Source organism: Heterocephalus glaber, unplaced genomic scaffold, assembly GCF_053883595.1.
Source record: "Heterocephalus glaber isolate CG9 unplaced genomic scaffold, H.glaber_assembly_v1.0 deba00001795, whole genome shotgun sequence".
Taxonomy (NCBI): Eukaryota; Metazoa; Chordata; class Mammalia; order Rodentia; family Bathyergidae; genus Heterocephalus; species Heterocephalus glaber.
Window position 1 is genome coordinate 2,034,938 of NW_028258476.1, and position 16,774 is coordinate 2,051,711.

The window sequence follows — 16,774 nt, forward strand, 5'->3', positions numbered from 1 at the left end:
GCAGCCGCCCGCTGCCTGCTGGGGTTCCCTGGGTCCTCCGAGTGTCCCTTCCTCTGAAGCCTGCCCCCTTGAGGGACAGGCCCCGTGGGAGACGTGAGGAAGGACTCACCACTCTCTCCTGCTCCTCTAGTGGCCCTCGGCGTGGCTGCCATCAATCAGGCCATCAGGGAGGGCAAGGCAGCGCAGACGGAGCGGGTGCTAAGGAACCCCGCCGTGGCCCTCCGAGGCCTGGTTCCTGGCTGTGCCAGCGGCTACCAGCGGGCCCTGGAAGGGGCCCGGGCCAAGAAGCGGAGTGCAGGTAGTGGCCCCAGCTGCCCTCCCCTCCCTCCCCTCCTGTGCTGACCCCGGCCGCCTTGCCTCCTCCGATCCTTCTCTGCTTCCTTGGTTTCTGCTCAGGGGACACAGCTTTGTGGGTCCGACACAGCATGAAGGACGGTACCGCCTACTACCTCCATCTGCAGACTTTACAGGGCACCTGGGAGCAGCCCCCTGGCTGCCGTCTCAACACCTCCCACCTGACGCGGGAGGAGATACAGGTTGGCGGGGATCACGGAGGGGCCACCCCAAAGGAGAGGCCTCTGCCTTCCCGCCAGAGGACCACACTCTCTCTGCTCTGCTGTCTCCACAGTCCACCGTCACCCGGGTCACTGCTGCCCACGACCGCCAGCAGCTCTGGAAGGCCCACGTGGGCCTTGTCGTCAAGCTCCAGGCCCACGTCCGCGGCTTCCTTGTCCGCCAGAAGTTTGCCGAGGGGTCTCACTTCCTGAGGACCAGGCTCCCAGCCGTCATCAAGATCCAGGTGGCCGCTCTGGCTTTCTAAGCCTTGCGGTGTCTGCGCTCCCTCCTCCCTGAACAGGGCCAGGGTGATCCGTGGGCCTCCGTGTAGTCGCGGTGGGAAGCGTGGGACCTGGAGGCTCAGACCCCAGCCCCACCGCCCATTGGCTGTGTGACCTTGCAGGTTACCTTTTCTCTGCCCAAGTTTCCTTCTCTGAAAAGAGAAATAATAATAGCACCCAGGCTGTGGCAGGCCTGTTAGGAGGGCAGGAGTCCCGTGTGTTCACATGCAGCGCCTGGCAGGTAGGCGGGGCCATGATGTGAGGCTCACTACTGGCGTCTCTCACTCCCCAGCATGTGAGAGCTGCTTCCCAGCCTCCCCAGGGAAGAGTGGTTGAAGTTGAGTGACGGCAGGAGGGCATCCTGGCCGAACAGGAGACAGGAGGTGTGGCAGTGAGCAGAAGGGGTGGGCTGCCCGGGGAGAGGAGGGGCTTCTACCTTTGCGGGCAGCCACCCCTCCGTCTCATCCTCTGGCCTGTGGATGGGACCATGGTCCCCGAGGCCAGGGGAGGTGGCCAGGGGGCTCCATGCGAGCCCTGAGTGGCAGGGGACCTCCCCTCCCCAGCAAGGGCAATCTGCGGGGCCTTTGGAGATGTGAGCCGTCCCTGGATGCCCAGTGCCCACTGAGCACGCCACGGGGCACTGGGCACGGAGGGGCGGTGGGGCGAGCCCCACAGTGAGTGGTCACAGCACTTCCTGTTGTGATGGTAGAGATGCGACGACATCTTCGAGCCTCAAGGGAGACAGGTGTCCAGCTGGTGGCTTTTTAGGACCAAGGGCCTTGGAGTGGAAATCTGGAGGCTGGAGTTTGCCTCCCGGTCCGCCCACTTCTGGGTCACATGACCTCATGTGCTTTCCTCCAGCCCCTCAGTCAGCACTGTTTTCTCACTCAACGATGGTACCGTCCCTGCTATTGGTGAGGATTACGGGGGGGCAATGACACTCGGCCTGGGCGGTAAGCCCGCGTGCCATTGCTGCTGGCCTGAGATCGTCATCACCATGGGATACTGGTCCCAGGACACAGCTGAGAACTGTGGTCATCTGTGGGGTGCTGTGAGTCATAGCAACCCCGGGCTCCCGAGCCCAGGGTGGAATGTCACACCAGGGAGATGAAAGGCCATGGCCATGGGGAGGAGGTGCAGTCAGAGGAAGATTTTTCGCTCATGCTGGAGCTGTGTGGGTGCTGGCCTGGGTCCTGGGGCAGAGGGAAAGGGGGAGGGGGAGGGAGGGAAGCAGTGGAGAGCCATAGGCCACTGGCCCCAGCTATGGGGAAATAAGGCTCAGAAGTGAGGTTGCCTGAGACTGATCTCTCCTGAACCTCTAACCCAGCTGGAACCCCAACCATGGTTCTAAATTCTGGCTAATGCAGATCGGCAGGCGGCAGGCGTAGCTTTTTGTTTGCTTTGTTTGGTTTGGCAGTGTTGGTGATGGAACGCAGGCCCTCCATCAGGCTAGGCCAGTGCTTTAGCACCGAGCTACTCCCCAGCCTCCGGCGTATTTTTAAGGGGATCAGAGCAGAGAGCAGCCCCCTGCCATGTCCTGCCGCACTTCCCAGAGGATACAGCAGGCGGCAGGTGAGGGTCAGGACAGAAGTGTGGAGGGCAGGAAATGGGGCTTCCTGGCCTCTACGCAGCTGTGTGGACAGCTGGAGTGGCAGCCATGCTGCCTCATCTACATCCTGTCCTGACAGGACTGAGCAAGCCTCGGGCAGAAGCCTGGCCAGCACTGGCCCTGGGGTGTCCTTAAACCTGACCAAGTGGCAACTCTCAGGTGGAGTGCCCTCCAGGCCCGTGCTGGGAGATGTTGGGTGTGGTTCCTAAAACAGGGTTTCAGTGGGATAGGTAGGGCTGGGGGCGAGGGCTCCATAAATAAAAGTTCAGGGACAGAATGCCCTAAGGCATGTTGTGAAGAAAGTGAAATGTCTGACCTGACAGAGTCCTTAGGGTGAGGGACAATGGGAAGCCATATGTGGAGTGTGGGTAAGATGGTCGAGAACTTCTGGAAGGTTCGGGGTGAGAGAGGCACTGTCCAGGCAGTACTGTTGGTTTGAGACAGAGTCTCTGTGTAGCTCAGGGTGCCCTTGAACTCACTAGGTGGCCCAGGTTGATCCTCCTGCTTCAGCCTCCCGTCACCACACCCGGCTCAAGCCGTACTTTAGAAAAAATAATCTCACGCAAGCTTGGGGTGAAAGGGAAGAGGCTTCTAGGAAGGAGACCAGAGGAGGGTGATTCAGGGCTGGGTGCTGGGTGCCTCGGTGGGAAGGTTTGCTGGAGTCAAAGCTGGCAGGTGTTGTGTGAAGAGAAGGTGCACCCAGGTGGCTGCGGGTCGCCGTGGACAGGCTCTGTGCACGCCCTGGCCCCGTGACACGTGGCCTTCACCGCTGGCCCACTCTGCGGGTGCATGGGAGGTGGCAGAACGTGATGGTGTAGGTGGCTGCTCGTGGGTGTCTGTGTCTGGGGCATGATGCGTGCTGTGGTGAGGGTGGAGAGTATGTGTATGCTCTTAATGTCTCTTGGGCCTGCATGTAACATCAAGTTTCCGTGAGGCGGTATAGGTGAGGGTGTGCGTGTCTGCCGGCACCAAGGAGTGTGGCAGAGGGCACACATGGCTACGTGCAGCCACTGGGGCTTCCCCATGAAGCTGGAAGCTTGAGAACACGGCCGATTTCCCCTCCCACTTCCTCCCTCCATCCCGGGAGACCCCGGGCCGAGCCTCTTGGGCAGAGGAGACCTAGGGTTGCCTTCCCTCCTCCTCTGCAGGCTCATTGGCGGGGTTATAGACAGCGGAAGGTTTACCTGGAGCGGCTGCAGTATTTTAAAGCAAACCTGGATGCCATAATCAAGGTAGCTGTGGTCACTCGGGTGGGTTCTTGTCCCTGGAGCCCTCTCACCTCTGTGACCGCTGGGCTGTCTGAATCGGCTAGGCCGCAGCTTGGGCCTCCAGCCTGGACCTCTGAGGCAGTCTCTCCTCCCAGATCCAGGCCTGGGCCCGGATGTGGGCAGCTCGGAGCCAGTACCTCAGGCGACTCCGCTACTTCCAGAGGAATGTGAGTGTCGCCTGTCCCCACCCAGGCCTTCCCCATAAGACCAGAACAAGGGTGGCCAGCAGGTTGTTCATGGCAGGTTGACTCTGTTGTGAAGATCCAGGCATTTTTCCGAGCCAGGAAAGTCCGAGATGACTACAGGACGTTAGGTGAGCTGCCTGAGCTACCCCCACCCCTGTTCAAAGGGCGACTAGGACCCCCAGGGCCTGGGGCACCTCAGTGTCCCCCTGTGGGATACACGGTGGGCAGGGAAGGCATGGCACGGCACGGTTTCTCACATCCTGCCCTCTAATAACAGATAGCCTGTCCCAGGCAGAGCTCCCCAACCAGGCTGTTTAGCCACCTGGAGCTACCACCAGAGGCTAAAGAAACCTCCTCTCCCTCGGGCTCCAGGCAGCTGTAACTGTGCCCCTTCCCCTGCCCATGGCTCTTCCACCTGTGGTTCTGAGGTTCGGCACAGGCCCTGTGGGGCAGTGTAGGGGCACTGCAGGGAGCACCTGCTTCCTGTCCCATGTTCCCAAGGCTGGACGTGCACATCAAGCCTTAAGGGGACCCCTCCAGGCCACCCATGGCATTTGTCCTCCAATGCCGAAGCCCAGCCCGCAAGGGTCTTCTTCCTTTGTGTGGTGCTGACTAATGGCCCATTTCATGTTTACCTCCGGGCCCTGTGGCCCTGAAGCAGCAGGCTATACTCTCAGGCCTCAGGGTGGCTGTTCAGGTCAGGAGCTGTCTCCCTCGCTACTCAGTCCTTTCCTGTCTGCCCCTTCTCTGGCCAGGGACCTTGGCCACCTGCCTGCAGCCAGCTAGCTGCTTCCTTGCACCTCCCGCAGCCCGGCCCTTTCTGTCCTTGGTGTCTTGGTGCTGCACCACAGTGCCAGCTCTGCCCTCCAGCTCTGCCCTCCAGCTCTGCGAGGCTGTGCTCTCCTCCTCTTCCCAGCCGCCTCTGGGAGGCGTTCTCCATGCTCTGGCTGGCCTTAGAGCCCTTGTTTCCCGTCGATCCCCAAGCTCGACCCACACTAGTGAGCTGTGGCTCGTGAGCCAGTTCTGCTGTGAGACTGCCTGTAGGCACAGGGCCTCGTCCTTCCTCCTGCAGGTCTGGCTCCTTCCTTCAGTACTAGCTGTGTGACCTGGGGCAGGTTACTCCTCTCTGTGCCTCAGTGAACTGTCAGTAAGCCGGTGGTTTTAGTGTCCTGACCTCACAGGTGCTTTAAAAATGCTTACAAGTGTAGACTTTGTGTCTTGTTATCCCTGTAGCTTCACTCGGAGACTTTTTTCCTTAAATACCAAATCCCATCTAGCTCTGACCACCCCATATTCTGAACCCCACTGACTGCCCCGTCCGCCCTGCCAGGCCCTCCTGCAGGAGCTTGTGTGAAGCAGCCAGGGCTGAGCAGGGGCTGGCGGCGGGGATGAGGGGTGAGGGCCTGGCCAGCCCAGCACGAGGGGCCTCAGAGCCACTGGGGCCGGGGCCTGGGTGTGGAGGTCAATGACAGGCCTGGGCTGGGCACGGCGGTGTCCCACTGGTCGCGAGATGAGACTCGTCCCTGCCCGGGGACAGTCCGGGCTGGGGCGCTGCGAGCAGAGCCAGTTAGAGCAGCCCAGGCCAGCTTTGGGTAGGGCCGCCAAGGAGTCCCTGGGGGCACTCGGGTCCCACACACTCTCCCTCCCCAGTGCACTCCGCCCACCCTCCCCTCGGGGTGGTGCGAAAGTTCGCCCACCTCCTGAACCAGAGCCAGCAGGACTTCTTGGCCGAGGTGGAGCTGCTCAAGCTGCAGGAGGAGGTGGTCAGGAAGATTCGCTCCAATCAGCAGCTGGAGCAGGACCTCAACCTCATGGACATCAAGATCGGCCTGCTGGTGAGGAACCGGATCACGCTGCAGGTGAGACCGGGCGCCTGTGCGGGCTGCTGACCACTCGTGCTGGGGAAGCCGTCACATGCGCGGGTTTTATCACGCCCTTCGCGGGTTTTATCACGCCCTTCGGCCCTTGCCCCAAGGCCCTTGACCTTGGAGAGGCCTTAGGCAGGCGCCATGTGTGGGTGTGTGGCGTAGTGGGAAGAGCCCCAGAGGCAGAACGGCAGTGCCTGGCTGGGGTGACTGACTACTTCGGGGTCTCCAACCTTGGGGTCTGCTTCCTGTTTAACAAACTGGAGTGAGAGTGGACCCCTGGCCGAGTGCGGAGATCAGGGCGGGCTTCCATACCCTTAAATTACACGAGTTTGTAGTGAGTGGCAGGGCGGAGTAGGCTGTGCCTCAGCTTGACCCTGTGAGAGCAGAGGTGACTGGTGCAGGGCCCTCGCACCCCAGGGCACTGCTCCCCCGGCTCAGTCCTGTTCTCTGGCCCCCACAGGAGGTGGTTTCCCACTGCAAGAAGCTGACCAAGAAAAACAAAGAGCAGCTGTCAGACATGGTGGCTCTGGACAAGCAGAAGGGATTAAAGTCGCTGAGCAAAGAGAAGCGGCAGAAGCTTGAAGCTTACCAGCACCTCTTCTACCTGCTCCAGGTGAGCAGAGAGTTCCGGAAGGAGAAGCCAGTCCACCCAAAGCCCTGGGGCCTTGGGACTTTCCTGGGCCCTTTCCCTGCCTGCATGACGTCCTTTCTGTAACCCTGATGCCCCGTCCCTGGGGAAGTGATGCCCTCTCCTGTTTGTCGGGAATCTCCCCTGTGCCCCAGTTCCTGCCAGGAAAGGCTTTTCTCCCTCAGTCTGGGTCCCCAAGGTGCATCCTCAGCCCTGCCTGTCCCCTGTTGCCCACAGACTCAGCCCACCTACCTGGCCAAGCTCATCTTCCAGATGCCACAGAACAAAACCACCAGGTTCATGGAAGGAGTGATCTTCAGTCTGTACAACTACGCCTCCAACTGCCGGGAGGCCTACCTCCTGCTCCAGCTGTTCAAGTCAGCGCTGCAGGAGGAGATCGAGTGGGTTCTCCCAAGCACAGGCGCGGGAAGGGTGGGCTGAGAGGCCCCTGGGCTCCTTCACGAGGTGACATTCATTGAGGTTCAAGGTAGACTAGCCTCCTGGGGAGACAGGACGGCACAATGAGACAGAGATGGTGGGACATTCCCTGGCGGGGAGCTCCACGATCTCAGAAAGGAAAAGCAACCACACAGAGGCATGAAACCCGCTTCCCTGACTCCTCGAACTGCAGGTCAAAGGTGGAGCACCCCCGGGACATGGTAACTGGCAACCCCACCGTGGTGAGGCTGGTGGTGAGATTCTACCGCAATGGGCGGGGACTGAGTGCCCTGCGGGAGATCCTGGGCAAGGCTATCCAGGACGTGCTGCAGGACAGAGCGCTCAGCGTCCACACCGACCCCGTCCACCTCTACAAGAGCTGGATCAACCAGAGCGAGGCCCAGACGGGGCAGCGCAGGTGAGCGGGCCGCAGCTTGGCCGCCTCCCTGGGAAGCCAGGTGCGCTTGCAGGGGAGCGTGCCGATTTATGCAAATATGATCCGGGTCTGGGGGGTAGATAAGGTAGCCCTTAACCGTTAACCGGGAACTGGTGTAAGTGACTAGGACCTGGTGGGCTTTACAGGAGATGAGCAGAGATGAATAGGCAAGTGGGCTTCATTGCTGTGTCAGGGGTTGCAAATGGCACCGAGTATGCTGGGGTGGAGGTGTAAGCTCCTGGCCGAGAAGGGAGTAGGTGAATGTTCACATTCACAGATGGACCGATGAGTGAGGTCATGAGAGAGACAGGCCAGCCTGTGGGTGGGGCATGGCCGAGTTCGAGTTCATAGGAACTCGGGAAATCCCACCACTGAGGAGACCTGGTGGCCCTGGTGGCTGCTCTAGAGGGCAAGAGGGGCTTTAGCCGGGGAAACAGGCCTCGGCTTCCCTGCTGTCCCCACTGGGAGGGACTGAAGGCAGCCCCTGGCGTCTTCCAGTGCCCAGCAGCGTCTCTACACATCTCTACTGCTTCCTACTCACTTCCGGCCTCCCTGTGGGGACCCCAGCTCTTTCTTCCTTGCCTGCCACCCCTCCCTCTTCCATGAGCCCTTTCTCCTATCCCTTAGCGAGCTGGCTGCTGACGCATCTGTGTGAGACCAGACTCATCAATGAAGACTTTAAGGGGACGGGCGGCAGGGTGGCCTCCAGCCTCACCTTGTCTCTCCTACCACAGCCACCTCCCCTATGAGGTCACCCCAGAGCAGGCCTTGAGCCACCCTGAGGTGCAGAGACGCCTGGACATCTCCCTGCGCAACCTCCTCGCTGTGACTGAGAAGTTCCTTGTGGCCATCACTTCATCTGTGGAGCAAATTCCGTACGTGCAACAGCCCGGCACAGGCCAGGCCTGATGGGAAGGGCAGAACAGGCGGGAGGCGGCAGGTGCTTCTGAGGCGTTCCAGGAGCCCCTGCTCTGGGGTGGGGCTGGGCTGCAGTGAGCAGGGCCATGTGTGCCAGCAGGGCGTCACCAGAGCTAGAGGAAGGGGCCTGGAACGATGAGGACACACTGTTGTCTGAGAGCAGACAGGTAAATGGCACCCTTTGGTGCACAGAGTCAGAAATAAGAAATATTTCAAAGCAATGAACCACGTTATAATTCTCTCCTTTCTTTTTTTTTGGTACCGGGGATCGAACTCAGGTCCTTGCGCTTGCACAGCAGGCAGTGAAACCACTGAGCTAAATCCCAGCCCATTCTATCCTTTCTTAAAATGCAGTTGGTATTTTTGGTAAACAGTTTGTCAGGCACACCTATAATCCCAGCATTTGGGAGGCTGAGGCGGGAGGATTGCAAATTTGAGGCCAGCCTGAGTTATATAGTAAGACCCTGTCTCCAAAACAAAGCAAAAAGCAACTAAAACTGTTGACCAGAAGTGTCATCTGGACGGATCACTGTGCCTCCTGGCCTTTCTGGTGCTTGGCACTCCCCAGGGGAAGGTGGGGTGCTGGGGTAACCCAGAGTTCATAACCCGGACCTCAAACTTGAGAACTATATTCAGGGTTTACAATTAGGAGTCAGAAAACATTGCCCTCAGACTAAGAAAGAGAAGTCTACAGTGAGTTGTAAACTTCTGCCTCTGGTACCCTAGGAGGTAGGAATCACTTTTGAACAAATTTAATTAAGTTTGCAGGTAGCGCAACCTTGATAGGAATGACAGTAATAAAGTCTGGGACCTTTGAATGCCTTTGAAGGTTTTGTAGACGTAGTTGCACTTGATCCTCACAAGGCCGATGGGGGAAGGCCCGCCCGGTGCAGTCTCCGCTAGGTGAGCAGTGGGACAGTGCTCCTGCTCACTGCTCGGTGTCCCTGGAGCCCACAGCCCACCCAGCTGGCCGCCCGAAGCCTCCCGGGCTTTGGCCATGTGTCAGATTCCTGGAGAGCAGGCTGAGGCCTCGGCGAAGAGGGTGCACTGACCTGGGCGCTCTGCAGGGTGACAGGAGGGTTGCAGGCAGCCCGAGCCCTTAGGAGTGGACGGGTCCCTGACCCTGGTACTGACACGGGCAGGAGGAAGGGGCAAGGCCCAGAGTGCTCGGTGGCAGAGGGGCCGTGCTTTGGGTCAGCTGTGACAAGGCTGGGGCTGGAGGGAGAAGCAGCCGGTCACACTCTGTGAGCCCTGGGCAGAGACAGCTGGGGCCGGGCCCGTGGCTTTGTCCCCAGGTACGGGATGCGGTACATGGCCAAAGTCCTGAAGACAGCCCTGGTGGAGAAGTTCCCCGATGTCCCGGAGAGTGAGGTCCACAAGGCGAGTGCTCTCCCCTCCCTCCTTTGTGCTGCTGCTGCCTGTGACTGCGAGACACAAGGACAGCAAGGCCACCAGGCAGAATCTGGGGGAGTCTGTTCCACCTCAGAAACCGATCCCAGGCTGCCAAGGGAGGGCAGCTGGGCGCGAGCGACAGGCTGGACAGCTCTGGGCCTCCTGTCTGGAAGGTCCGGGCTCCAGTCCCCACTCCCCACTCTTGCTCGTGCGCCACCCGCGTGGCCTTGGCAAGCTGCCCAGCTGCTCTGGGTCTCCGTTCTTCTCTGCAAAGTGGGGAAGGGCCTAGCACGAGCGCTGGCACCCTTCGGCCACTGCCATCACGGTGGCCCCTGGTTATGTCCTGTGCCACAGGTGGTGGGGAACCTCCTTTACTACCGCTTCCTGAACCCGGCTGTGGTGGCTCCGGACGCCTTCGACATTGTGGCCCTGGCAGCGGGTGGCACCCTGGCTGCCCCCCAGCGCCACACCCTGGGGGCTGTGGCTCAGCTCCTGCAGCACGCAGCAGCCGGCAAGACCTTCTCCGGGGAGAGCCAGCACCTGCACGTCCTGAACGGCTTCCTGGAGGAGACACATCTCAAGTTCAGGTCTTGGGTCTCAGCCTCCCACTCCTCCATCCAGGCCAGGGTTAGGGTTAGGAAGGGCAGTGAGCGGGTCAGGGAGGCCTCCCAGGATGGGGGTTGGGGCTGCACAGGACATCGGGCAAAAGTGGACCAGAGCTGAGACTCAGGCGGACTGGCGGGGGCGGCCACCAGCAAGGGCCAGCCGGGCAGGGCTGGTGAGGATGCACACGCAGGCACCAACCCTGCCCACTCATGGGCCATCTCTGGGGACAGGAAGTTCATCTGCAGAGCCTGCCAGGTCCCAGAGCCGGAGGAGCGTTTTGCAGTAGACGAGTACTCGGACACGGTGGCTGTGGCCAAGCCCATGGTGTACATCACGGTGGGGGAGCTGATTAACACACACAGGGTGAGGGCTGCAGCCGGTGGGCGCGGGCTAGACAGGCGGGCAGGTGTTGGCCGGGGGGGGGGGGGGGGCGGGAGGCTGGCTCGGCCCTGCAGCTCCTTCCCTCTGTCTCAGCTGCTGCTGGAGCACCAGGACTGGATCGCCCCCTACCACCAGGACCCCCTGCACCAGCTCCTGGAGGACCTTGGGGAGCTTCCCACTGTGTCCGACCTCATCGGTACGCTCGACTCTGAGCCAGCTGTGCCTGCCAGGGGGATGGTCGCACCCGAGGGCAGGGCGCAGGAGCACATGAACCAGCCTGGCTTCCTCCCACACTCCCTCCTGCCCTGCAGACACACACAGGCCTGTAGACGACTGAGAGTGGGCAGGAGCGGAGGGACTGGTGCTGTCACACGCATGGCAGGGTGGGTCGTGTGGGGCCGGGCCTTTGGGGTTCCCATGGTCTCTCTGCCAAGGAGGGTCTCGGGGCTGTGGACGGAGGGCAGGACAGCGCCGCACGCACTCCAGGCAAGGTCCCGAGCTGGTTTCAGGGTGGCCGCCTGTGCAGCCCCCAGGACAGTGCAGGAAGCGCCTGGAAGGGTGTGCATGCACGCACACGTGTCCCTGTCCCTCGTTCTCGCCCCTCCTCAGGGGAGAGCACGGCAGCAGACAGGCACCCCGACCTGAGCAAGCTCGAAGTGTCCCTGACACTCATCAGCAAGTTTGAAGGGCCAGAGGCAGCCGCTGATGGCACCAGAGCCCGGAGCCTGCTTCTAAGGTGCGTGGGCCCCGCGCTCCCACCTGGCCGTCCAGTGCCTCTGCCTTCAGGACATGGCCTCAGCGCACTCTGCCTTCCCCTGGCTGCTGCCTCCGGGTGCTGGCAGAACCTGGGCTCTGGGGCTCCCTCTGCGAGGCAGAGGACAGACCGAGCGGCGTGAGACCCTGCCAAGGCCCTACCCAGCAGAGGCGAGGCGGGTCGCCATGGGGCGGGGCCGAGCAGGCTGGTCACTGGGCCAAGGGAGCCAAGTTCCCACTTCCCCAGCCATTCCCATTCACTCACGATGGGGCTGTTGTGCTTTGTCCTGCTGCCTCAGGGCTGCAGGTTGGGCTGGGTTGGCCACCAGGGCAGAGAGCCCCGGGGGGAGGCAGTGTCACGGGGGACACCTGGGCTGGTAGGAGCGAGTCCTTGTGCTGAAGGATCCAGAGGAAGGCAGTTCGAGGACAAGGTGTCCTAGACATGGGGCCTGCCTGCCCTCGCTCCCTCCTGCCTTCGAGGTCCGCCTACCTCAGGTCTCTGGCTAGCCCCAGCCAGACCCTTCCCTGCTCCTCCTCTCCCACAGCACCAAGCAGATGCTGGCCGATCTCATACAGTTCCACCCCGGGGACTCCCTGGAGGAGGTCCTGTCCCTCTCGGCCCCCAGAGAGCAGGTGGGTGGCCGGCCAGCCTGCACTGTCTCCCCACCCCGTGCCGCTGAGCCCCCGCTGCAGTCTGCCCTGAAGGGCCACACTGTCCTCGCCCATCCAGCTGTCCTCGGCCAGCGGCCTCAGCTCCCAGGTGCAGTCCCTGGGGCCGACTTCCCCCCTGCAGGGACAGCCCTGGGTTTGCAGGGCCGGCAGGCTTGAGGGGGCAGTCTGGGAGCAGAGGGCGCCCTTCCCCTCAGAAAGGGGAGGCCTGCTTGAGGTCTGGCAGCCAGAGAAGGTAGGAAGCAGGTGGGAGCCAGGGGCTTCCCGGCCGCAAGGTGGAGGCAGCCCTCAGAGTTAGGCATGTCCTGAAACCAGGGCAGGAGGAAGCCCACACACCCTGGATTGACACAGAGCCCAGTGCTGAGAGTCCCAGCCTGCACCTGCTGAGTCCTTTATGCTGCGGCTTCTGTTTGGGTCCCCTTGGGCCCCACCCACTGCGATCCGTGATGCCAGCCTTGCCACTCTGTCAGCGCACCCTCCCCTCCTGCACCCTGCAGAAGCCAGGCTCGAGGACAGACATTTCCCAGCGACACCCAAAAGCACACCAAGCGCCCAGGCCTGCCCCAGGTTGGGGGCACAGTGGTGGGGCCCCCTCCAGCATCTCTGCCCCCCAGGAAGTGGCCCATGAGCGGCTGATGTGCCAGCGCCAGGCCTGTGAGGCCCAGAGCCCGGAGCCGCTGCGACGACACCACTCGCTGACGGCTCAGTCCCTCTTGCCGCTGGCAGAGAAACAACGGCGAGTCCTGCGGAACCTGCGCCAGCTTGGGAGCCTGGGCTTGGTCCGTGCCAGTGATGGATACCAGGCCCTAGTGGATGAGCTGGCCAAGGTACTGGCCAGGCCTTGTGCCTGCGGCACGTGTGTGGGACCTGTGTGCACGCTGGGGGTGCAGGCCTCTCCCTGGGGCCCCGCCAGAGCAGGCGGAGGGCGCTGTGCAGGGAAAATGCCCAGAGTCAGCTCCCAAGAGGGCCGTTCTTACAGCTCATACTGGAAGGGGACTTAGCAGCGCCTTTAGGGGAGGGCCCGGCAGCCCTGAGCTGCCTCCTCCCAGAGGAAGCTGCCTCTGCCTGGATCCCAAACATCCTCACTGCGGCCGGCCCGCCAACCCCTCCCTCCGCCTCCAACCTCCAGGACATCCGAAACCAGCGCCGGCACCGGCAGCGGCGGAAGGTGGAGCTGGTCAAGCTTCGGGCCACCTTCCAGGCCCTGAGCACCAAGACGGCCTTCTGTGAGGAGCAGGGCGACTACTACAGCCAGTACATCCGCTCCTGCCTGGACCACCTGGCCCCCAGCTCCAAGTAGGTCCCTGTGACCCCACCTGCCCACGAGGGCCTGGCACAGCACACAGCCCCTTCCCTGTGCTCCCCAGGAGGGTCCCCCGCGGGCCCCGCTTCCTTCCTGTCAGCCACGGAGAACAAGTATGTCATCGGTGCAGAGTGGGGGGTGAATCCTCCGGGCCTTCTTTTGATCAGGAATCCGGGGAAGGGGAAGAAGCAGCCATCCCTTCACTACACTGCCGCCCAGCTCCTGGAGAGGGGCGTCTTACTGGAAATTGAAGATCTCCCTGCCTCTCAGTACGTAGGGGGCACAGCTCTGTGGGGAGCTCTGGAGATCGGTAGAGGGAAGGAGCTGCTAGACTGAGGATGGAGACGGCATGCATCCCCAGGAGAGGACAGCAGAGATGGCCTAGCTCGGTTCTAGAAAGCTGGGAAAGCTTCCTGGTGAGAACAGCTGGGTAGGGCCAGTGCACTTGGCGAGATGCTGAAGGAGGCTGAAGCAGGAGGACCACAAGTCCCCCCCCCCAGGGCAACTTAGGGACACCCTATCTCAAAAAGGGCTGGGGCTGGATGTAGCTCAGTGGTAGCTTGCTGCTGGGTCTGATCCCCACAAGGTGGAGGAATGGAGAGATTGAGAGAAGGCAGAGAACTTGGAGCGACAGGGAAGGGCAGCCTGGCTCGAGGACACTCGCCACTGCCCAGGCTGGGGAGTAGCAGGAGTGGGGCTGCAGCCCGGGAGGAGGCGAAGGCCCTGTGCGGATCCTGCCCAACAGCTTCAGGAACGTCATCTTCGACATCAGCCCCGGAGACGAGGCCGGGAAGTTTGAAGTCAATGCCAAATTCCTGGGTGTGGACATGGAGCGGTTTCAGCTTCACTATCAGGTGAGGGGCCAGCCAGCGAGCCCTGGGGCACCGCTGGGCAGCTGGCACCAAGGCGAGCAGAGCCGGCTGGCAGTGTGGGCGCAGGATCAGTATGTGAGGCCCCGACACAGCCAGGGCCTTCCCGCCCCTCACTCAGTCCTCTGAGGTCATCCCTGTGTCATGGCTCCAATGCCGAAGGTGAAGAAGCCAGCCTCAGGTGCAGCCCTGCTCCGGGAGGCAGCGATTTTAAACCCATCATTCTGCCCTGCTGTATTGCCTTTGAGCAAGAAAACTGATTTCACGCCCTGGCTCTGCTTTAGTTGTCACTCAGCCGAATCCCGGTCCTTGCTCTTGGCCTTGTTTTCATCGGGGCTGAGGTGGCTTTCCAGGGCCGCAGGCCCCGATGCTCAGGAGTCAGAGGCCGATGGGCCTCCCTGTCCCTTCCCTCCAGGACCTCCTGCAGCTCCAGTACGAGGGCGTCGCCGTCATGAAGCTCTTCAACAAGGCCCGGGTCAATGTCAACCTCCTCATCTTCCTGCTCAACAAGAAGTTCTTGCGGAAGTGACGGCAGCGCAGCAGTGCCAGCCAAGCCTCTACATCCCCACCCCTGCTCTGCTTCCCCACAGACACCGGGCCTCAGCCTGGCCAGGCACACAGTCCCCCCTGGTCCCCAGCCAGCGGGGGCTGCCTGGCCTCGGGACATTGGCTCCTCCTGCAGTGGGCCTTGCCCTGATCCCCACTGTACGGCTTTCACACCCCATGGGAGGGAGCCCGGCCTCTTCCAGCAAACGAACCAAGCCTGGGATCTGCATGCTGCCTGGGACGCTGCGGGTCCACGTCTGCTGCTGCCCCCTCCTGGTCACCCATTGTGACAGGCGCTGCCTCAGTGGCCTGGTTCCCTTGGGCCATCCTCTCCCGGACTTGCAGAGCTGGGCCAGCTCCCCGTCTTCCTCCTCTTCATCCCAGTGGGGTCTGGGCCTTGCTGAACCCCAGGGCGCTTCCAGCCCCTCCTCCCCGGCAGGAGTGAGTGCAGAGCTTGTGCCCACATGGTCCTGTGGCCCTGTTGACCTCCCGTGGAGCTCAGATCTCGTTCCCTTGCTTAGGGTCTGTTTCATATGTGGGTCAATGGGGTGTTTACTCCGCCTCTCACCCTGTATTCCAGACCATTGCACAGTCTTAATCATGGTTTTGATTCTTTCATCTTTTTCAGCTCAAAGAAAGTTTTCATTTCCCTTTCTCAAACTAATATCTGGGCTGGGGATTTAGCTCAGTGGTTCTGCCACCTGCCTCACAAGCGCAAGGTCCTGAGTTTGATAACCAGTATCCAAAAAAAAGACTAATATCCATGCCAGTCTTCCCTACCTTGTATTAAAGTCACCTTGAGTGGTGGCACATGGCTGTAATCCCAGTTCCTCAGGAGGCTGAGGCAGGAGGATCACAAATTTGAGGGCAGCCTGGGCAACTTAGCAAGATCTTGTGTCAAAAAAGTTTTAGAAAGGGCTGGGGAGGTCGCACAGTGGCAGAGTACATGCCTACTATGTGTGGGGCACTGGGCTCCATCCTCGGCACCACGAGATAATGAAACAGTGAAGTCCCCCGGGGGCGGACAGTGGAGCTCCCATTGTTTAAGAACCCTTTATCTCAGCTTCCTATGGGACACAGTGGTCTCTTCCAATCCTCGAACCCACAGGACCCTCGGCCTCCGAGCTGCTCTTCAGCAGCTGCCTTCCATCTGTCCTGCCTCGGCTACCATCTGTCCACCCCATGCCTTCCAACTTCCTGTCCCTATTGCCCTCTGATCCCATTTTAATAAAAGCAGATGTTGGGCCGGGGATGTAACTCAGTGGTTCCACCGCCTGCCGGGGATGTAACTCAGTGGTTCCACCGCCTGCCTCAAAAGCACAAGGTCCAGAGTTCGATCCCTGGTACTGCCCCCCCAACCAAAAATTGTGTTTGAAAAAATTAAAATAAAAGCAGACATTTCCCCCACATCTGTTGATCGCCTTTATTTCACCTCGCAAAGTGCAGGTCTCAGGGTCACAAGGCTCCCCCCGGAGAAGGGCAAGCTGGGGTGAGCCATGCTGCCTGCTGGAGCCGGGAAAGTCTTCCCAAGGTGGGGCACTTGCTCCTTGTCCCTCCCTGGGACAATGCTGGAGTTTCCCTTCTGGTTTTATCAGCCAAGCTGGAGACCGAGACTGGGTACCAGGCCTCTGCCCCACCCCTTCGCACACAGCACCCGAGTCTGGCAGGAGCTGTGGCTCTGTGCCCCGCACTGTGCCACTGCTGGAGGAAGCCCCTCCTGAGGGGCGGTGATAGGCACCTGCCTTGACGCAGACCACCTGGCAGCCCAATTGGCCCCCACGTGCACCTGGCACAGTCCGCTCCCTTGTCACTCAGGACCTGTCTTGCTGTCACATTCGATCTCAGTCACAGCAAAGACAAGCGCTGCCTTGCTCGGGGTGACAGTGACACATACCAGTGGGTGCCAGCTTCTGCACAAGCTCAGTCATTAAAAGTGTCACACCCATCGAGCAGCTCCAACCCTGCCCACAGTCGCAGCACTCAGCCACACGTCCACACACACAGGTGTCACAGAAGCTTCCGCTCACCCGTCAAGGGCTGGGAGATGTGAGTGTTTACTGCCTGCAGCA

The 16,774-nt window shown here is 61.1% G+C and overlaps 1 protein-coding gene across 3 annotated transcripts in view; it reads left to right on the top strand.

Moving 5' to 3' along the window:
• The window catches only part of Iqgap3 (IQ motif containing GTPase activating protein 3), a 35,967-nt gene extending 19,855 nt beyond the window's left edge, over window positions 1-16,112 (top strand). For 2 of the 3 annotated variants that reach the window (XM_021249450.2, XM_021249451.2), the window contains exons 17-38: window positions 131-298; window positions 397-536; window positions 629-799; window positions 3,594-3,677; window positions 3,809-3,880; window positions 3,957-4,026; window positions 5,549-5,757; window positions 6,227-6,379; window positions 6,632-6,795; window positions 7,026-7,250; window positions 8,003-8,143; window positions 9,482-9,566; window positions 9,933-10,165; window positions 10,415-10,547; window positions 10,659-10,761; window positions 11,175-11,301; window positions 11,864-11,951; window positions 12,485-12,814; window positions 13,117-13,283; window positions 13,458-13,559; window positions 14,036-14,144; window positions 14,575-16,112. In XM_021249450.2, the coding sequence (XP_021105109.2) occupies window positions 131-298; window positions 397-536; window positions 629-799; window positions 3,594-3,677; window positions 3,809-3,880; window positions 3,957-4,026; window positions 5,549-5,757; window positions 6,227-6,379; window positions 6,632-6,795; window positions 7,026-7,250; window positions 8,003-8,143; window positions 9,482-9,566; window positions 9,933-10,165; window positions 10,415-10,547; window positions 10,659-10,761; window positions 11,175-11,301; window positions 11,864-11,951; window positions 12,485-12,814; window positions 13,117-13,283; window positions 13,458-13,559; window positions 14,036-14,144; window positions 14,575-14,688 (3,188 nt within the window). In that variant the 3' untranslated portion in view covers window positions 14,689-16,112. The remainder of the gene's footprint in view (window positions 1-130; window positions 299-396; window positions 537-628; window positions 800-3,593; window positions 3,678-3,808; window positions 3,881-3,956; window positions 4,027-5,548; window positions 5,758-6,226; window positions 6,380-6,631; window positions 6,796-7,025; window positions 7,251-8,002; window positions 8,144-9,481; window positions 9,567-9,932; window positions 10,166-10,414; window positions 10,548-10,658; window positions 10,762-11,174; window positions 11,302-11,863; window positions 11,952-12,484; window positions 12,815-13,116; window positions 13,284-13,457; window positions 13,560-14,035; window positions 14,145-14,574) is intronic. The other variant, XM_013067940.3, reaches the window with a different exon arrangement.
• Window positions 16,113-16,774: the final 662 nt, after the last annotated feature.